A 20,614-nucleotide genomic window follows, 5' to 3' on the forward strand; every position below is an offset into this window, starting at 1 on the left:
TTGATCATTGCCAGTGACAGTAATATCATCTACGTATACAATGAGGACTGTAACTCCCCTTGAAGAAGAGTGTTTTGTGAACAAAGTATGATCACCTTGACTTTGTTTGTAACCCATTGCTGACATTGCTCTTGCAAACCTGCCAAACCAAGCCCTGGGGGATTGCTTCAGTCCGTACAGTGCTTTCCTTAGTCTGCATACCCTATTCTTCTTTGGAAAACTAAATCCTGGAGGAACTTCCATATATATTTCTTCTTCAAGATCTCCATGCAGAAATGCATTTTTTACATCAAACTGCTGCAAAGTCTAATCAAAGTTAGCAGCCAGAGACAATAAAATTCTTATTGTGTTCATTTTTGCCACTGGGGCAAAAGTTTCTTGATAATCAACACCAAAGGTCTGGGTATATCCTTTTGCTACTAGCCTTGCCTTGTACCTTTCAAGAGATCCATCTGCATTGAATTTTACTGAAAACACCCATTTGCATCCCACAGTTTTTTTTCCCTTCGGTAATTCGACCATCTCCCAAGTCTTGTTCTTTTCCAGTGCGTCCATCTCAACTTTCATGGCCTGCTTCCATTCCCTGCTGTTTAATGCCTCAGACAATGTTTTAGGAACGGCTATTGAGTTTAGCTGAGTAAGGAAGGCTCTATGTGAGGGAGATAATTTTTCAAAGGAAACAAAATGAGAGAGTGGATGTTGTGTACACCTTCGGGTACCTTTTCGAACTGCAATGGGTAGTTCTAAATCAATCTCATCAAACACAAGAATGGAATTGTTTACCTGAGTAGTGTTTTTCTCCTGAGTGGTTTCTTTCCCAAGCATAGGTTCTGACTTTTGGGCTTGCTTCGGATTAGTCTTGCCTCCCTTCCTTCTTGAAAAAACTTGGAAGTGGTTTAGTGACTACTGGATTGATTGATGGAGTTGGATTTTTAGGAAGAGATTGTGGTTGAGATTCAAGACATGTCACACTTGGATTTTGAAGCGGAGGAATATCAGAACTGGGATCGGAAGTAGGTAGTGAAACCTGGGAATGAATGTGATCCGAACTTGGAGAAGCTGCGGTAAGAGGGGAACCAAAGGAAACCGAGGCAGGAGCGGTTGCAGAACTTGGACTCAAAGATGGTGGTGACAATTTGGGCATAAGATCGAAATCGAGGACATCTGCATCATCATCCTTTTCATCACTTGTTACCTCCCCCTGAGGAGAAGGATGATGAAAGAAACTCTCATGTTCAACAAATGTGACATCAATTGAAATGTAGGTTTTCCGAGTAGGCGGATGGTAACATTTGTAACCTTTTTGAGTTGAAGAGTAACCTATAAAAATACATTTAAGTGCTCGGGGATCAAGTTTGCTTCGATTGTGAGCATGAACATGAGTAAAGACAATACACCTAAATACCCGAGGAGACAACCTGTTTGGAGTAAGGAAGTCTAGAAAATGATGTGAAAGTGTTTCCCAAGGACTTCTAAAATCTAAGACTTTGGTAGGTAATTGGTTGATGAGATGAGTGGCTGTGAGAACGGCTTCCCCCCAAAAATATTTTGGAACTTGTCTTTGAAAAAGAAGAGCACGGGTAGTTTCAAGAAGATGTCCATTCTTTCTTTCGGCCACCCCATTTTGTTGGGGTGTGTCAATGCATGAGGACTCATGAACTATTCCCTCCTGATTCAAATATGGTGAAAGAATTTGGTTAAAATATTCTCTCCCGTTGTCTGTCCTCACCCTTTTAATTTTCACCCCAAATTGAGTTTTTATCATGTTATGAAATATTGGAAAGATATTGGCTACATCAGATTTTTGCTTCATGAGAAAAGTCCAAGTTACTCGCGTACAATCATCTATAAAAATGACAAACCAACGTGCCCCAGAATAATTAGCAACCCGTGAAGGACCCCAAACATCACTGTGCATCAAATAAAAAGGAACTGATGATTTATTATTGCTCAAAGGGAAGGAAACACGTTTGTGTTTGGCAATTTCACAAATATCACAATGAAGTTGTTTCAAATCAACATTTTTAAACAAAGAAGGAAATAAAAGACTAAGAGTTCTGAAGGAAGGATGACCAAGTTGAAAATGATGAAGGAGAATTTTGTCTTTATTTGTGGAGGAATCAGACAGAAGCACAGATGAACAACCAATTCCAATACTTACTTTTCAACTCATGGGCTCGAGACAGTAGAGACCATCCTTTTTTTTAGCATGCCCAATCGTCTTCCCCGAAGCTCTGTCCTGAAACACACATGAATTTTTTGAGAAAATAAGATTGCAATTCATATCCTTGGTGATTTGTTTGACAGATAAAAGATTGGTTGTCAATTTGGGCACATGTAAAACATTTTTAAGACACAAGGAAGGTCATAAGGATATGTCCCCCTGTCTTGCAATAGTGACTAAATTCCCATTAGCTATGGTGATCTTTTTATTACTAGGGCATGGTTTATAAGAAGAAAAAGATTGGGATGAGTTAGTCATATGGTCGGTTGCGCCTGAGTCGACAATCCAAGAGTGTGGGTGGATTAAAACATTATCTGAGACACTAAGAGCATGAGAACCAGAATACATACCAGAAAGTGCTAATGAACAGGCACCTGTAGGTTCTTCGAGTGAATTAAGAAGGGATCGGAGGCGATCAATGTCTTCCTTACAGAATTCTTTGCTGCTGGAATTCGGTTGATCACTGGTATTATTAGTGCTATTTTGTGCAACGTGGGCTTTTCCCTTTTGCTGCCAGCTTCTTCCTCCGGAATTCCAGTTTGACTGATTCATGTTTTGTGGCCTTCCATGTAGCTTATAGCAGGTGTCCTTCGTATGACCAGTTTTCTTGCAATAGTTACATACCAGATTCTCTTTGAATGTCCTCTTCGGGTCAGATTTCTTATAATTAGTAGTAGCTGAAGACTTCTTCTCCAAAGTTCGCTCACTAGCAGCGGTTGTAAGGAGTGCCGATCTTCCAATGGCTGCGAATCCAACATAACTCCTCTCCTGCTCTCTTCAACATGAATAGTTGCAATTGCTTCATTTAGGGAGGATAATCCTTTCCCCAAAGTCTGAACTCTTACAGTATCGAATTCCGGATTAAGGCTTGCTAAGAAATCATAGATTCGGTCTTTTTCTATGAAAGCCTTCAACAACGCAGCATCCTCGCTATTCTTCATCTCGAGAACCTGGTAATAGTCCAACTCGTACCACAAATTTTTCAAAGTGTTGGCATACTCTGTTACAGTCTTGTTCCCTTGTTTTGTGGCAGCTAGCTTCACCTTGATCTCGTACACCTAGGCTGCATCATTTTTCTTCGAATAAGTTTGTCTGATCGCCTCCCATATCTCTTGAGCGGTTGTCAAAAACATGACAGTATCACTTATCTCGGGTACCATAGCATTCCATAGCCATGCAATGACCATTGAGTCTTCTTTATCCCAAGCAGCAAACTTTGGATCTTCTTTCTTAGGCCCTTTTCCAAGAAGATGGTTGAGCTTGCCCTTCCCTTTCAGAAAGGTTTGAACAAGTTGAGACCACTTTAAATAGTTCATTCCATTCAGCCTATACGCAGCTTGAATGTTCTGTAGATCTCCAGGAACCTGTTGTTGGATTGTAGGTTCCTCCGATTGAGAGCTAGTTTGTGTAACCTCTGACATCTTTTTTTTTTCTTCTGTAAAAAATTGAACTCCAAGCTACTATGAAATCTGTAAATGATGAAATATTTTATCCCAAAAAGAGTACCTAGGGCTCTGATACCATAACACAGAAATTGGGAAAAACTGGAGTATATTTCATGACTTTCTAATACAAAGCAGCCTGACCTTTATAGGCTGAATACAATCAGATCAGAATCCAGTAAATTAAGGAATATACAATCAAATCCCTAAGATCAGAAAATAAAATAAGTCAACCTAAACTTTAATACACCAGCTATATTAGCCTGTAATTAGTACAAAATCAGACAGTTAATACTTTCCAAATTTATCTAACAATTACATAAATCACGTAATTCTCCAATAGAAATAATTAGAAAATAGGAAATAAGGAGGATTTTTCTCCACTGATTCCTCTACAACATGGTATCAGAGCCTAATTTCTCTTCCTAGGTTCGGACCCCTATTTTGGGATATTCCCTTAGCATCTGAAATGTTGCTAAGGGTTTCTCGGTACTATTTGTGACTTGTTGGGGCTGCCGTTTTGTTCGACAGTAATGTTCTTCGCCTTTGCCGTGTCTCCGGCAATTTTGATTGACTCGTTTGGGCTGCCGGTGTGTTCGGTAGTATTGTCTTCGTCTTTGCCGTGTCTCCGGCAGTTTTTATCGATTTGTTTGGGCTGCCGGTGTGTTTGGTAGCATTGTCCTCACCTTTGTCGTGTCTCTGGCATTGTTTTGTTGACTTGTTTGGGCTGTCGGTGTGTTCGGTAGCATTGTTCTTCGTCTTCTCTCTTCATCATTAACACTTGTTTTCACTCGTCATCTCAATGGGAAGTTGAGCATTCATGCTCCAACTTGAGGAGGAGTATCAAAGATTTAATGGAGGAATTAGTGGAGAAAAATCTTTCAGTATTTGATGTTGTTTCCTATTATTGAAGATTTGGTGTTACGAGAGGAATCAGTAGAGAAAAATCCTCCTTATTTCCTATTTTCTAATTATTTCCATTCTCATAATTTATTCTCCTATATAAAGAACTTCCACCATTGTATTGTGTATGAGTTGAGAAAGCATTATAAAAGTGATGAAGCCCTTTGGGCTCTTCGTGCTGTGGACGTAGGCCTTAATGGCTGAACCATGTAATATTTGTGTGTTCTACTTGTTTTATTTATCTCTTCACTTCCGTTTTATGCTTTGCAACACTTACGACACTCAACTCAGCAAAGCATTTTGCCAACCACTTGGGATTGGCTACTTGAATCCTAACTCTCCATTCCGCTCTTCTAAGGTGATAGCCTTAGTAAAACCGCTTGTTATCATATCTTTCTTTATTAATTCCATCCATGTCACTTTTGGTCTTCCCCTTTCTATATCATTAATGTGGACCATGTCATTCTTCCTAATTGCTTCTTTGCACATGTTCAAACCATCTTAATCAATTTCCTCTCATTTTATCTCCTATTGGTGTTATTCATTTCTAATTCTATAATTTGTTGTCTTGTGGCACATCCATCCCAACAGTTGCATGTTTTGCCACTCTCATATGTTGTTCTCAGTTGCTTAATATTTTATCCTATAAAGAACAGCTAGTCTAATAATTGTTTTATAGAACTTCCCTTTCAAATTAGCAGGATACATCGATCACAAAATATTCTTGACGCACTCCTCCATTTAACCCATCTAGCCTTAAATTTTATGATTAGCATCATCTTCAATTTCTCCTTCATTATGAATAATAAAACCTAAATGACAGAAATATTAACTTCTTTGTACCTATTGATCCTCAATCTTCACTATATTCCTGTTTGTATTTCTCAATATATTCAGTTTTATTCCTACTTATCTTAAACTCTTTGAATTCTAGAGCTTCCTCCACCAAACCTCTAATTTCCTTTTCTAGTTTCATCAATTAAAATAATATCGTCAGCACATAAACATATATCCTGGAATTTCATCCTAAATGTGTCTAGTCAGCTCATCCATAACCACGAAAAAAATATATGGGCTTAATGTTGACCCTTGATGTAATCCTACAGTTATTGAAATTCACTCGTTTTTTCCACAGTTGTTCCAACTATATAGTTACACATCCACCATGCATGTCTTCTATTGTTAAACTTTCTTTCTTAAAACCTCCATATTAGATTTCTAAGTACCATATCGTTGGCTTTTTCTAAATCAATATAAGCCATATGAAGATCTTCTTTCTTCTCTCTCTATATCTTCGTCCTCAATAAGTAAATGGCCTCTATCTGTCTATCATTGACTTTATCTTCTATTTCCTGTCTTAGTCGTTGTTTAATCACTCTCTTCCAAAGTTTCATAATATGACTCATTAATTTAGTACCACAATAATTACTACAACATCCTATATGAAGACAAGAAAAGGCTGCTTGTAGATTCATGGCATGATTGCTGATACATTTAAATCTTTTCCCTGGGCCTCTTAGTGGGTTTTATTTTTAATGTTTTAATTGAAATGACGAAATTCAAGAGGCAAACTTGGCCAACTTCATTTAATATTGAATAAAGTTTTGGATCGTATGTTTGACTACATGGCAAAGAATTTAAGCCTGGCCTTTTGGTTTGGTCCACTTGTGAGACTTGGAATTGGCCATACATGTCTATAAAAAAATCATGCTTTCAAAAGTGTGGCTTAAAAGGAAGACCCATTGTAAACATAGGTGGTCCCATTATGATTTTCAGACCTTAAAGTTGCATATCTTTCAACATTTGAATCTTCAAAATACTTTAGCATGTAAGGGCAATGATTATCTTTCTTTTTTTTTTTTTTATGAAAATTGTGTTTATTATAGAAGAGATATTTTATTGTGATAATCGAAATAGTTAAGTTACTTTGAATAGTGCATTTAATGAAAGAATTCTCTTGAAAATTTCATTATTTATTAGATTGGGGCTCATATTTCTGCCCATGCTTTTCTTATTGTTGTTGCCGTTGTCATTCTTGTTATTAAAGTCCTTAATGTTGTTATTTTGTAATAAATTATATAGTTTTTTTTTTTGGTAAGTTAGTAAATTATATAGTTGACCCTTTAATCATTAACTTTTTCTACCTTTTAGCCTTTCTTAATTATTTTTTAGGAATTTCCATGTTGAATAATTTAAAATTTTCTCACTTAATTGTTAACCGTGCTTTTAAAACATATTTTGTAGTACTAAGTGGTAAAACATATTTTATAGGGTAAACTATAATGACCTCCCTTGAGGACCTGAGGTTTGGTCTAATTGCAAGTAAACCGAAGGTTTGCCATTTTTTTACGAAGACCCCCTATGTCAGATTTTGTAGTGAATTTACTTATCTACCCTCGTTATTATATTATTAAAAATAACTAAAATATCTGACTCTATTAAATTACAAGTTTGCCCACCTTAAAAAAATTATTATTTTTTCCTCTTCTTCTCTCTCCCCTCCACCAACAATCCACGGCACCTCCTCTCTTTCACCGCCACACCTAAAACCATATATATATATACACACACTTGCATATATATATGTGTGTGTGTGTGTGTGTATCTATTTGTCTCCTTCTGGACTATAATTAATGCTCTGTAAATTGGGGTCTTTGTTATCTATACTAAATGAAATGAAGGCACTAGACTGCTTCTGTTGGTTAAGTTTTGGATATGAGGTCATCAATGGAATTCACGATGTTTTCTTATATTCTTTATTCTGAGTTAAGATTTTAAATTTCTAATGTACTTAAAATTATCACAATAGTACAAACAAAAATAAATCCAAATCAACAATGATAGGCGGAGAGAGAAACCCACTTATATAAACTAATATAAGTATTATAATATAAATCGAAGGAGAGAGAAATTCATGCTACAAAAACCTCATTCTACAAAAACCCAAACCCACGATGAACCCAATCGCACCTCCAACAAACCCAATCAAACCACAACGATTTTATCGGGAGCGAGACTCAGACCTCATTGTTTTGCATATACACACACCCTTTGCGAGATAGAGTTCGGGATTGGGGGTTTCAAAGATACCTCATTGAGAGATCCAAGGAAATCCTAGATTGCAAGAGGAAGACCCAGCAGAAAAATAACAGGTCCTGTCAATCGTCTATTTTCTCCTCTCATCGGTGATTCCTTTCGCTGGAGTGCAATCTGGATCCCATCCCACGACTGTTGATTTATTCACAATAAGATCAATATCAATAAAGGGATTTTGGTATCGTTCATGTAGAGACATGGGAAGAGATTCTGATCGTCCAATTCGGCGGTGGTTGGGTGAAGTGCTGAGAATGCGTCAATGAGGGTTTCACGGCAGACTAGTCTTTTTTTTTTTTTGGTGTCATTGGCTACGTCGGCTTGCCTTGGGTCGGTTGAGTGATGGTGGCCCTTTAATATTTTGTGAGTCATGTAATGTATACAGGCCATTAATACAACCAAAAGCAATGGATAATTATAAACAGAGGCAAATTTCCCAAAATTACTTATTTTATTTATTCACTACATGGATCATTACAAACACAGGCAACTAGGAAAACTGATAGACTTGATAAATAAAATAAAAAAACTAATAGACCCATTTGCAAATATATATATGTGTGTGTGTATATATACACAGATATATAGATTAGATACATATATATAAGAATGGATATTAAACAAAAAAAATGGAAATCATGGAACAAACCCATCGGCAAAAATATATTTACAGATGGAGATTAAATGAAGAAATGGGAACTGACCCATTTGCAAACATATACTGTATTTACATATTGAGGGGAATGGTGGCAGTGATGGGTGGGTGAACAAAGAGAGGGGGAGGGAGAGGGAGAGAATGGTATTTTAGTCCATTAAAACATGATTTTTTTTTTTTTTTTTTGTTATTTCATGAAATTATAAGGGTAATAGGGTCTTTATACTTGGTTGATGGGCATTTTGGTCTCTTCAATCAATTTTTCTGACAAAAAGTAGTGTTTTTGTACGGAGGGGAGTCTTTGCAAAATGAGGCAAACCTCAGGGGGACACACTGCAAAAAAAATGCAAACCTCAGGGGAGGTCATTGTAGTTTACCCTCTTTAACAATATTAAGTAGTAAAACAGAAAATTTATATTTTTTCTATGAATTTAAATTTCTCATCATTCGAAGTAGTTCTTACATGCAACAGACATTAAATTACTCTTGCAGCCATTATGTTCCCTAAGATTTGATTTTAGAACTTCCATTATCTATTGCTATTTTTATCTTCTCATATTTTACTTTTGACTGTTTAATATTTAGTCCCTGCTTCAGGAACAGAAGTAAGGAAATGTGCTCATCATCTTTGTCTTGTGTTAGTGCTGGATTGTTATAAGAACTCATGTGATTGGTAATTTAATTGCAGGTAACTTCTTATTTTCGTTTAGACCTGAAATTATAGATGGCTTAAGAAATTTTAAGAAATCACTTTCAGTGGAGTGGTCAGAAGAGCTTAAGGGCGGGAAAGCTGTTCATCTTTCTGGATTATTCGATAAATTAAGTTACAAAGTTCGGAAGGCTTTATCTGTTGAACCAGTGAGATGTTCCTTCAGTACTGCACATTGTTCGCTCAAATCTCAAGATGGGCATGTTGCTGATGTTCATTTCCTGATTCAGAGCATTGGAAGGGATATACCTGTTGTAAAACCTCAGAACAATGGATATACCCCTGGAAATAGGAATTTGCCAGTCGCATTACGAGAGCAGAAGGAAATTTTCCTTCTTCCCACTGTCAGGGTTTCTAACTTATTGCAGTCAGAGATACATGTGCTTTTGACCGATAGGGGTAATAGCAGAAGAGGTCTTGTCTTTTAATCTGTACAAATGTTTTCATTACTAATTTTTCATCTTGGTGCAGATCCGTGTGCAGCTGTTAGCTGTGACGACATTGGAAACCAGGCAACTATTCCTTGTGGATCAACTGTTGATTTATATGCTAACCCAGCCACAATATACTTTATTGTTACTTTGACTGCATATAATTCAAGTTGTAAGCCAGTGAATAGTGGTGACTGGGTTAAGAAGTTACAGAAGCAGAAAAATAACGTGCAACAATTGGACATTGATTTGGAATTTGGTGGTGGGAAATATTTTGCTTCCTTAAGATTGTTTCGTGGGTATAGGGGCATACTGGAGGTAATTTTGAATCCATTTGATGATTCATGGTGGTACCTTATAAATTTCTAATCATGCAATTATATGTTACAAATTAGATTTTTAGTCATTTGCAAAGCTATTGTACTAGTTTTTTGCACTTGTCTACTGAATATTTCAACTTGGCTAATTGTGCCTGCTTAGAATCCTGTTGGAAAGCTAAATTGTATATCTTTTTGCAGGTGGCTATCTTTACGTCATACACACTGAAAAATGACACCGATTTTTCTTTGTTTTGCTTTGCACCCAATCAGAAGCCTCTATCTAGGTATGCACTGTATTTTACTGTATTCAATCAATATTTTTGTGCGGTTCATTACATGCATTTGTTATAATTATCACCTTAAATATATTCATGCAGGGATGATGCTGAAAAGCTTAGTTTCAATATTCCTCCAGAGATTGGATCTTTTTTGCCTCCAAAATCCACTAGATCGTGGTTCATGAAGTAATGCATTTATTTTCACTGATAATTACAAATTCCCCTCCCTGTAGTGCCAGACAAATGCTTGATGAGCCGTAGGTGTTTCTATCTAGTAATGGGTGTCTCATTCATGTTTTGTTGCCAGATACAACAAGGTGCACTTAAAATTGTTGGAAGAGAAAGCATCTGAGATGTTATTGGACTTGGACGCTCTATCAGGTCCTACAGAGATAGGCCTGGAAGTAGAGGAAAGATCTGGATTCAAACATATTGCAAAGTTGGGGTTGTCTTTAGGGCCAATTATGAGTAAAATAAATGTTCCATCACATATAATTTCTATTGTCCCGCGATATGTTGTATTCAATGAATCTGAGGAAATTGTCCTTGTTCGTCAGTGTTATTTGGAGGTTAGCGCTTTTTTTATAATTATTTTATTTTATTATTATTTTAACAATTCTGGAGGGGCCTCCTTTTTCTTAATGTGTGTAGTTTATGCGCTAAATTGTATTCTTTTCATTTATCTTCGGAAAGGATGGCATGGAAGGGATAGTTCCTATTAACAGTAAACAGAAAATAGCGTTACAGTTGCGGAGTGTAACAAGCATGAAGAGAGAAGTGAGTGTTTTCGAGAACCTTCTCAGAAAACACAGAAATTCTCATGATGATTCATTAGTATTTATTCAGTTCCGCCCAAACGAGGATGAATTGGGTTGGTCAGGGCCAGTATGTATTGCCTCAATGGGACGTTTTTTTCTGAAATTCAGAAGATCCTTGGATTCTACCAAACAACATTCAAATCAAGTAATTTCACGCGGCAGTATTTTACCGGAATTTGCCGCTTTGGATGTGGTGGAAGGAGGTTCTACTCTTGGTTTGCACTTCCATAGGCCACCAAACATCAATCTGCCTTATCGGATTGAGAATTGCTTGCATGAGACATCCATCACTTACTATCAAAAGGTTGTGTTGTTAGTCAACATTTTCTCAATTACATATATATATATATATGTAAATATAATTATTTACATATATTTATACTTCTAAATTATAATTGGAGAATTTCCAGGGTTCATTGGAGCCAGAGATTCTTGGAACTGGAAGCAGTGTTAATTATGTTTGGGATGACTTGACTCTTCCTCATAGGCTGGTTGTCCGAATTAATGGTAGTTACTACTCTCTTTATACTTCATCTACACTTCACATAATATTTAGTAATTTAATCTCCTTCATATGTTTAAGTCTGAATACATGCTATGGGGAATGTGTTTCTGAAATTCTATATACTCACTATGTCAATGTTTCAGCTAATGGCGTGCATTCTTGCACAAAGAATAAGTGTTTTCTGTTTGTCTTTGTTGAATGAAATGAGGATACATTTATGACCCGCTTTTTCGGGATGGGTGGCCTCCTATCAATCATCTTTCTGTGCTGATGCATGCATGGCACCTATTTGTTTATCTTGATGTTGTCATTTTGACATCTAACCCACGATAGTGAAACTGTAGCCTGTACTGTACTTGTCATAGTTAAAGAATTGGGATAAGTTTTTTACATTTGGGATGATAATGGGGGCTACAAGTCCTTTGAATGTGGGCTTGCACATGACATGATATGATCCGTCTGAAGAACCAGGAAGGGAAGGGTGAATTGGTTCTTGTTTTCTAACTGTTTTTCAATTTCTCAAACACTTGGCAAACAAAATAAACAGCAAACTGTTTTACACCACACACACAAAGATCAGACACCAGGATATACATGGTAAAACCCCAAAGAAATTGGGGAAGCATCCATGAGGCTCTTAAGCCTGATCAACAACCCACTATGTTAAAAAATCAGGACAAAGCACACCGTCAGCAGTGTCTCACACTCTTCACTCACCTCATTGTTTTGTAAACTCCCCCTGTTCACTACACCCTTTTCACCAATACAACACAAACACTCAACTCAGAAAAATGAAATAGGATTCAGAGCACAAAATACACAAGAATAGGAATTATGCCTAGTGGATACAGAATTTGAAACAATGGAGCAGCTTCTTGGTTCTGCTGAAGGCAGCAGTTGAATTTCAAGAATCAAGTTGGTGCAATAGGCTCAATAAGTGCTTCATTCAGCTTTTTCTGGATAGTGTGTAGCAAATGAAACTTGCTTTCAGCTCAAGAACACACCAGTGAAGCTTCAAAGTTGCTGGAATGAATGTATTAGTAGGTTGCTGTTTGCATAAACTGATCAGTATAGCTGCTTGAACCAGAAAGTGCGGATAGAATGGATTTTGCTCATACGAATGGAATTAATCTTAGCATAATTTCAAAAGAAGCTTTAGCTCACTCTCAGATTTCTATACCTCAGCCTTTTCTCTCTTGGATTTTACTCACCCCAGTAGAATTGGCGTACATACATAGCTCATTGCTTATGACTGATATATAGACAAGATGTTCTCTCAGGAGATTATAATTGATGAAGAATCGGGCCTAGCCAGAGAGCTTAAAGACCACATGGCCCACACCCACTATTGGAGACGTGGGAAAGAAAGATGAAATTAGGGATTTTTGTTTATTTATTATTATTATGGGATATTTCAGCAATTTAGGGTTTTATTTATGGTAATAGGTTGATTAGGGGTTTTATTTGATGCCTATTTATAAGCTGGTTTAGACAATGTGAAGGTCAGCTTTTGATATTGATTATTGATTATTGTTCAGAAATTATTGTGGTTTCTTCTCCCTTAATTCTGATTTCTCCCTCTGTTATTCTTCTCTTCTCCCTCAATTCTGATTTATCCCTCTGTTATTCTTCTCTTCTCCCTCATTCTGATTTCTTCCCCTATTATTATCTATTTCTCTCTCAATTTCTATCTTAACCTCTTTCTTATTTACTTGAATTTTCTTCTCGAATCGCCCCTACCCGCTGCTGCATCAATAATTGTTGGAGAGAATATGCTAGGTGTCCTATGTGGTACTGTGATGTTGTGGCCTAAATTTGGTTCCTAGTCGTGTTGTGACTTGACGACCCGTTGATTGAGCTTTGTGTAGGCCTGAGCCCACCAAAGTTCTGGGGCGTCCCTCGAGGAAAATTTTTGACCCATTTTTGCTTGCGGGTCGTGAATCCTATTTAGTACTCTCTTGTAGCCCGATATTTAATGCCTTTAGGGTTTGGAGTGGGACATTGAGAGACAGTAAACATCATAGAAAAGAGATTGAGAGTGAGAGCTAGGGTTTGGGGATTGAAACTTCTAATCTCCAGATATTCGCATACTGAATTCTTTCGCCGGATGTTCACTGTGGACATAGGCTTTACCGAACCACGCTAAATCTTTGTGTTCTTTGTGTTTCGTGTTTATATTCTGTTATGATTCTTGGTTTTTTTTGGTGGTTCGCTTTGTTTGTCGTAACAGGTACAATTCAATACAATGAGCTGTTAGAAATAAAGTGGCTGTTAAGAGCGTAAATGACAGATTTGCCCCTTATAGTTGGCTGCCTATCTAAATTTGAAATTAAAGCAGTCTGTAAGGGCAAACTGGACTTTTAGAATGAAGACAAAATGACTTCTATAAGAATTCCAGCTGGTGATTATTCTCCTAACATGCTGCAAAATGACAATTATGCCCTTTGAAGGCCGTTAAAGTAGTACATCTGAATTTAAATTTTCAGCACTGGTTTAATTCGGTCAAAATTGAATTTATGTTGATTTGACATTAAAAAATCAAACCTTAGGCAGGACATAGTCCAACATCGTCTGCATTCTACACACACACTCGACACTCACATTGCGGTATTAGTTTGGGAGAGAGGAATATGTGGATTGTTCAGTATGGTAGGTGTAACAGGGGTCATTTGTCCCACATCGGATTTAGATGGGAAGGTGATTGGGTATAAATGGGTGGGTATACAGTACTACCCAACAGTTTGAGCTTTTGGGTAAATGGGCAAGCGTCCACCTGTTACAGTTGGTATCAGAGCTAGACCCAATCCTTGATTCGGTGTCATGCCAAGCTCCCGGCCCATAAGGCGTCCGGGTGAGCCACCCTAAGTAGGCTGGGTGGCCCGACTGCAACGAGGGTGTTGTGAGTTTGGGTGGGGGGAAATGTAACAAGGGTCATTTGTCCCACGTTGGGTCTGGATGGGAAAGTGATTGGATATAAATGGGTGGGTATGCAGTATTACCCAACAGCTTGAGCTTTTGGGTAAATGGGCAAGCGCCCACCCGTTACAGTAGGATAGTAAAGACCCATGAACACCAAAATGCATCTTGGTGAGGTTACATTACAAATACAACGAACCAAGAGCAAACCAAGAATCACGGCAAAAAAGTAAACACGCCACACACAATGATTTACGTGGTTCGGCAAAGTCTACGTCCACGGTAAAGATCCAGTGAAAGATTTCATTATGCAAAAAATAAAAGTTCACAAATTGCAACCCCCAGGGCCAAAACCCTAGTTCTCTCTCTCTCTCTCTCTTTCCTGCAATTTTCAGTGTTCTCTCATTATTCCACTCCTGTGACGACCCTGGTTTTTAGGCCAGCGTGTCCTGTGATGAACCGTAAGGATGATCCGATAACGGATCCAAATGCGGAAACGAAAACAGAAAACAAGACTCTAAGAAGTCAAAGTGACCTTCCATGAGGTCGTGGAACTCAACAAGAACTGATGCGGAAACAAAAGATCGAAAATATGACAAATAAGCCCCCAGGGGCAAAATAGTCATTTCTGAAAACTGTAGATTCGGGTGCCACCAAGCACACCGCTAGAAGGACAACGAAAAACTAATCAAGATGGACTCAAGAATCGCATGATTCGGAGTCCGGACGAAGGAGAAACGGCATGACGAAGAAAAACGAGCACTTAAGGCAAAAAGGGTAAACTGGTAATTATCCAGGAAGAACTGGGTGCAACCGAGCACCCCGTTGGAAAGACAGCGAAAAATTAGTCAAGTTAAAAAAAAAATTCACTTGAATTGGAGTCCGGGCGAAGGAGAAAAGCCCAAAAGAAGAATTGATGTCGCGGCGGCCCAACGAGGGGCCATGGCGCACACAGCGCCCATGCGCGAGCCCACCGGCGTGCATGCCGGCGCCCAAAGACATGGCATGGTGGCAGCCCTTGGCTGCTGCTACATTTTTTTTTATCTGCCCAGAACTGAGGCTTGAAACGGAGGTCAAGACGAGTTTTTTTAGAAAAACACGAAGAAGAAACCCCCCCTAAAATCGAGGGTCGTCACAACTCCAAACTCTAAATGCCCTTATATATCGAGATACAAGAGAGTACTATATAGGACCACGACCCGCAAGAGGAAAACAGGTCAAAATCCCATTCATCGAGTCACAACGTGCCCTAAGCCGAAACAAAATTCACGCCACAACATCATAAATTATATGTTGATTCTTTAGACAGTAGGATGAGGGATTTTGAGAGCTAGTACTGCAGGTAAAGTATAAAACTTAGCTGTTGGTGTTATCTCCCAAAATAATGTGCTTGTGATACTTTTGTGGCTTCCAACAATGAGGAAATTTTAAAACTCTACAGTATCTATCGGAAGGGAATTTAAAATCTCCAACTTAAGAGCCTTCGTAGTATGATTCAGTCCTTTTTCTCCCTGGAAAAGTATATGGAGATGCAAGATATTGTTAAAAATAATTTTTATAATTTGCTTGGATGGGTTTGGGGGAGAAAATCCCGATTCATAATTTGATTAAGAGGGAAGTTTTTGGCCTAATTGTTATAACATCTATGAGAAATGGGAAGAGACAGTTTATGTACTGCTTTGCAGTTGGTTTTATGCGGCATGGTTTTCTACTATTTTGGGGGTTCAGTGACAATGAGGGACATGCTAATTTGTCGGCCAGGTTGGAGTGTTTCCTATATAGAATACGGCCCCTCTAGGTTTGTTCTAATGCATCTGGAGGGAATCCAATATTAGGTATTTCAAAGACATGGTATTGTTTGTTTCTAAATTGAAGAATCTCTTTGGATTTGTTAATGGACTAGGAAAATATTGGAGTTATGTTGATAGTACCCAACAAAGTAAAGTTGATCTTAATCTCAAGGCGTTATAACTCAAGGTAACATTTCAACAGTGTTTACTATACCAACGGGCCAGTGGCCTAACGGTATTAGCCTCTTACCCGTCAAAGGGAGGTCAGGAGTTCAAGTCTCAGAAGAGACGTGTGTGAGTACCAACTAGGAAAGAAAAAAAAAAAAAAAAAACAGTGTTTACTATGACTTACGGTTTTCACATACTTCAGTGACATCTTGTTGTCCTATGTTTTATAATGCCAATTTTTTCCTGCTAAATGATAAATAAATATCAAAACCTGTAGAATTTCATTTTCTCGTATGTCATGGTAATATCTTTCGATGGAGTTATATCTGTGAGTTATATTAGAATTGAGTTTGAGGACAACCACTTCGGCAATTGGTGCCGAAGTTTAGTTTGAATCCAATCAACCCCTCCCAAGCACCCCGAGTTATGTACATGTGATCTTAATTATTAGCTTTTGGAAGGTATGTTTCTATAAGCAATTTTAGAAATCGAGAAAAGAAAAAAATAAACTGCTGCCATGTTTCTAGGAATATTGATACTTGTCAAGTAATATGGAATTTTATGCACTACTCAATTCTGCAAATTAGCAACCCCCAGCATAATAGTTAATGATGTAAACCTGTTAAGAAGTGATGGTTGCTCAAACTTGTCATCCTGCCCTAGATTGAAAAAAATAAAAAATAAAAAATATCAAAAACAAGTGGTATTGTCTAAAAACCAGCTCTATAGTTGAAGAGGTGGGCCGGGGCCCCCTTTACCCCCCCCCCCCCCCCCCCCCCCTTAGAGGTTTGTGTTGGAGTGTGCTGATCGGACAGACATGGCAGAATGGGAACCGGATACCCGTGGGAGATCTCAGGTGGAACAGTGGGATAAAAGTTCAAACGGTTGGGTTTTAAAAAGGAGTTGCAGTTACATGGAGTAGTTATTTACTACTTAAAAAGGTTCCTGATTTGATATATCTTTTTCATTCTTTGCACATTCTATTCTTCTTATTTGGATTTAATCAGTTAAATAATTGCAATTTACTGCACCAAGACTACAAGTGCATTTGAGACTGGTTTGCCCTTTATGTAATTTTGTCTTTGTTATAACAAACGCAACAAACCCAAGAATCAAGAATCAAGACAGAAAAGTAAACACGCCGCACAAAGAGTATAAATATTTATGCGTGGTTCGGCAATAGCCTACGTCCACAGTTGGGATCCGGCGAAAGTTTTCACTATGTGTCAAATCGGAGATTACAAATTTTCAACCCCTCGTTCTATACACATTTCATAGTCTCTCTCTTTTACCTCTCCAAACCTTAAGCGCCCTTATATATTGGGCTACAAGAGATTAATTAGGGTCCACAACCCATGAGCAAAAAACGGGTCAAAATTTTCCTCGGGGGATCCAACGGGTTGTCGGGTTATAAGCGGGTCGCAACACAACCCGGCACCAAATTCGGGCCACAATATCAGTTTTAACTGTCAAATAGATATTCCGGGATACAAGAGAGTACTGCACTACATGTCTAATGTTTTATATTAGGTGTGTGCGCATATGTTTAAAATGGAGGTAGCTTTCCATTTCATTTTATTCACTCATGTTATCTCTCAAGAGTTGTACTTTAGTTTATTTGGAATTGTGGCATCATCTTGTTTAGACTTGATTCACATACTTAGTCCTTTTATGCACGTTATTGAAATGGACATATCATGGCTAACTGATGAATATCTGTATATGGTAGAGAATGATTTATGAACGATAATGCCTTGTTTTGCATCTGATGGATCTGTGTTTTTTACTGCATTGTTTGTTATGCCTTTAATGCTAATAATCAGCTGATGATTCAGTGAACTTATTTATATGGTAATTCAAAAGTATATTTTGTCACCTTTGTCTAGTTTTCCTATTGTAGATGTGCATCTGTTACGTGAAATCAACCTAGATAAGCTGCGGGCGTGGAAACCGTTTTATAGAGTCGGGCTACACACAGGGTTGGGGTTTCACATACCTTTGGGTAAAAAAAAAGGAGACCTGAAAAGAACAAATTTTGGTGAATCAAATGGCATTGAGATGGTTAATGTGGGATATGAAGTATATGCAGATGGTCCCACACGAGTGTTGCGGATTTGTGAGTTTTCTGGTAGTCACAAAGCGGATACAGTGATACACTCCAGTGGAAAAATACAACTTAGAATCTCATATTTTGCAATCCAGTTACTTCAACATGCTAAGCAGGTCAGTCTAACTCATCAATGCTTTTGTCACTATGAGATTATTCTTTCTCCAACCCATACAAAAGTATTTTGAATGTCACAACTATTTTTTTGAATGCTTTTGTTCTTCTGGTCTGGTGTATCTATTCGTTATGTTTTGGAGTATCTATGTAGACCTCACAATTATTATTATTATTATTATTAGTTTTTTGGGGATAAATTACTTGGCTTACCCTGAGGTTTGAGCTTATCACCATCAGATTGAACTTTTGAAATTTTTTTGGTCAAATTCCCCCAAGGTGTTGGTCAAATACTGATTCCCCTATTCTGCTTTCTTACCATTTTGCCCATTAAAGATTTTTGCATCAATGCAGTGGTGAATAAAGAAAGGCGGATCTAAGAGCTCCAGCACCAGTCACTGGTCCCCTGCTGCCTTCTCGTCCCTTCAAACAAATCTTGGATCCAAGACTTCCTCCCCTTATCTCTCATCCCAAGAGTATTTGCTTAAGTAATGTGACGTCCGTTTCCTACTTTCTGCATTAGGAAGTATGGTCCTACAACCCAGCGTATTCAACACAGTTTTCTGGTTACTCCCTTGAGCTGAGCCCCTCGAAAGTGGTATGAGGAGCTACTCTCCCTGCAGCTCCACCTTTGGTCACCCTTCGGTCTATCCCAGACGAAATTGCCCTTCATTAAAGAAAATGACACAATTAGCCCAGCTAATCATTCTAGAAAGACCATTATACCCATACTCACCTATCCTCTTCTTCTTCCTACTTCTTCCCATATTCTTTCTACTTTCTCTGTTTAGAACTAATGAAACAAAAAATATTGCAAAAGAGATCAAAACAAATTATTGTAGAATCAACTTGCATAATAATATATATATTAGCATCATTTGAATCCATCACCACCCAAACTTCTCCGTCTTTCCATACTCCTAAATTTTTTTTTTTCTCTACCGCCCACCACCACCCTCTCCCATCTCTCAGCCTGTGATTCCCCCTACCTCCAGCAAATATTCTGTAGCATCCTCAAGTCCATCTTAATTTTCACAGATCCCTTTGAAATTTACATCATGTACTATAGTATTAGTATGTATGCACATATGTCTGTCATATATGTAGATGTATATATACACACATAAAATGAGTTTTGGTTCATAATGGTTACAAATATTATACAGAAGGCATATATATGAATAATTTTGGTTCAAAATTACTCTGCAGATGTGTGAAATTGGTTTCCCTTTCGTTCTTTTTTTAAATTAATTGTTTGAGACCAATATGTGAACCTGAAAGTGGTGTGGGGCAAGCGGTGGCAAGAATTTGTGGAATGCCATGAGACGAGGAGTGGTGGTGGTGCTGGTGGTGGTGGTGGTGCGATGGGGATTTGATTTGGTGTTGCATAGCGAGGCCGATGGTAGTGGTGGAAAGTGGTGGCAGGGGTTTAGAGAGAGATAGAGAGTAGTTCCAAAGGAGTTGGGGTGGTGGCAGCAACGGCAATGGCGGTGGTTGTGGTAGAATGGTAGTGAGAAGAGTAGTGTGTGCAAGGAACGGGGGCAGTAGCAGCAAAAGTAGTGTGGTGGAGAGAAGTGAGAGAGTAGAGGGGTGGTGGTGGTGTAGAGGGAGAGAGAGAACATAAGGGAATTAAATGGAATTGATGCTCTACTTTGATGGTAGCATTTGAGGGGTGAGGTGGTGATGGTGGATGGAAATGGAGGAGATTTTAGAGAGAGAAACTAAGGTCACGGAACATAAATAAAAGAACTAGAGAGGGGGTAAAAGGGGTAGCCCAATGCATGAGACTCCCGTTGTTGTGGTATTGTGGAGTCCAGGGAGAGCATATGTACGCAGTCTTACCTCCGGATGCAAAGATGCTGTTTCCTTGAGGGGGGGTATATTTTTCATTTGATTCTTATTGATTTTAATATTATTTTATTATATCTTCACTTCAATACTAGTATAATAATGAGGGTAAAATTGTAAATAGTCATGTGACGTCATAGAGCCTTGGGGTTTTTAACTCTTAAGGGGTGTCAGAGTTGTTACAGTAAAAGTTCAATCTGTGCTTGTTATTAGTCCAAGCCTCATAGGAGTTCAAGGTATTTTAATCTTTCTTTTAAAATTTTGACCATTCATCAGACTTCTACTGAAATTGG

General features: G+C 38.1%; 1 protein-coding gene across 2 annotated transcripts in view; it reads left to right on the top strand.

The window, feature by feature from the left end:
* Positions 1-20,614, top strand: part of LOC132280907 (uncharacterized) — a 73,158-nt gene that overhangs the window by 46,377 nt on the left and 6,167 nt on the right. For both annotated transcript variants that reach the window (XM_059782662.1, XM_059782663.1), the window contains 8 exons: positions 9,006-9,425; positions 9,498-9,775; positions 9,976-10,061; positions 10,155-10,241; positions 10,363-10,624; positions 10,749-11,177; positions 11,284-11,380; positions 18,153-18,475. In XM_059782662.1, coding sequence (XP_059638645.1) covers positions 9,006-9,425; positions 9,498-9,775; positions 9,976-10,061; positions 10,155-10,241; positions 10,363-10,624; positions 10,749-11,177; positions 11,284-11,380; positions 18,153-18,475 — 1,982 coding nt within the window. The remainder of the gene's footprint in view (positions 1-9,005; positions 9,426-9,497; positions 9,776-9,975; positions 10,062-10,154; positions 10,242-10,362; positions 10,625-10,748; positions 11,178-11,283; positions 11,381-18,152; positions 18,476-20,614) is intronic.

Source organism: Cornus florida, unplaced genomic scaffold, assembly GCF_030987335.1.
Source record: "Cornus florida cultivar Cherokee Brave unplaced genomic scaffold, ASM3098733v1 CherokeeBrave_3.0.0_Hap2_Chr11, whole genome shotgun sequence".
In the NCBI taxonomy this organism is placed as follows: domain Eukaryota; kingdom Viridiplantae; phylum Streptophyta; class Magnoliopsida; order Cornales; family Cornaceae; genus Cornus; species Cornus florida.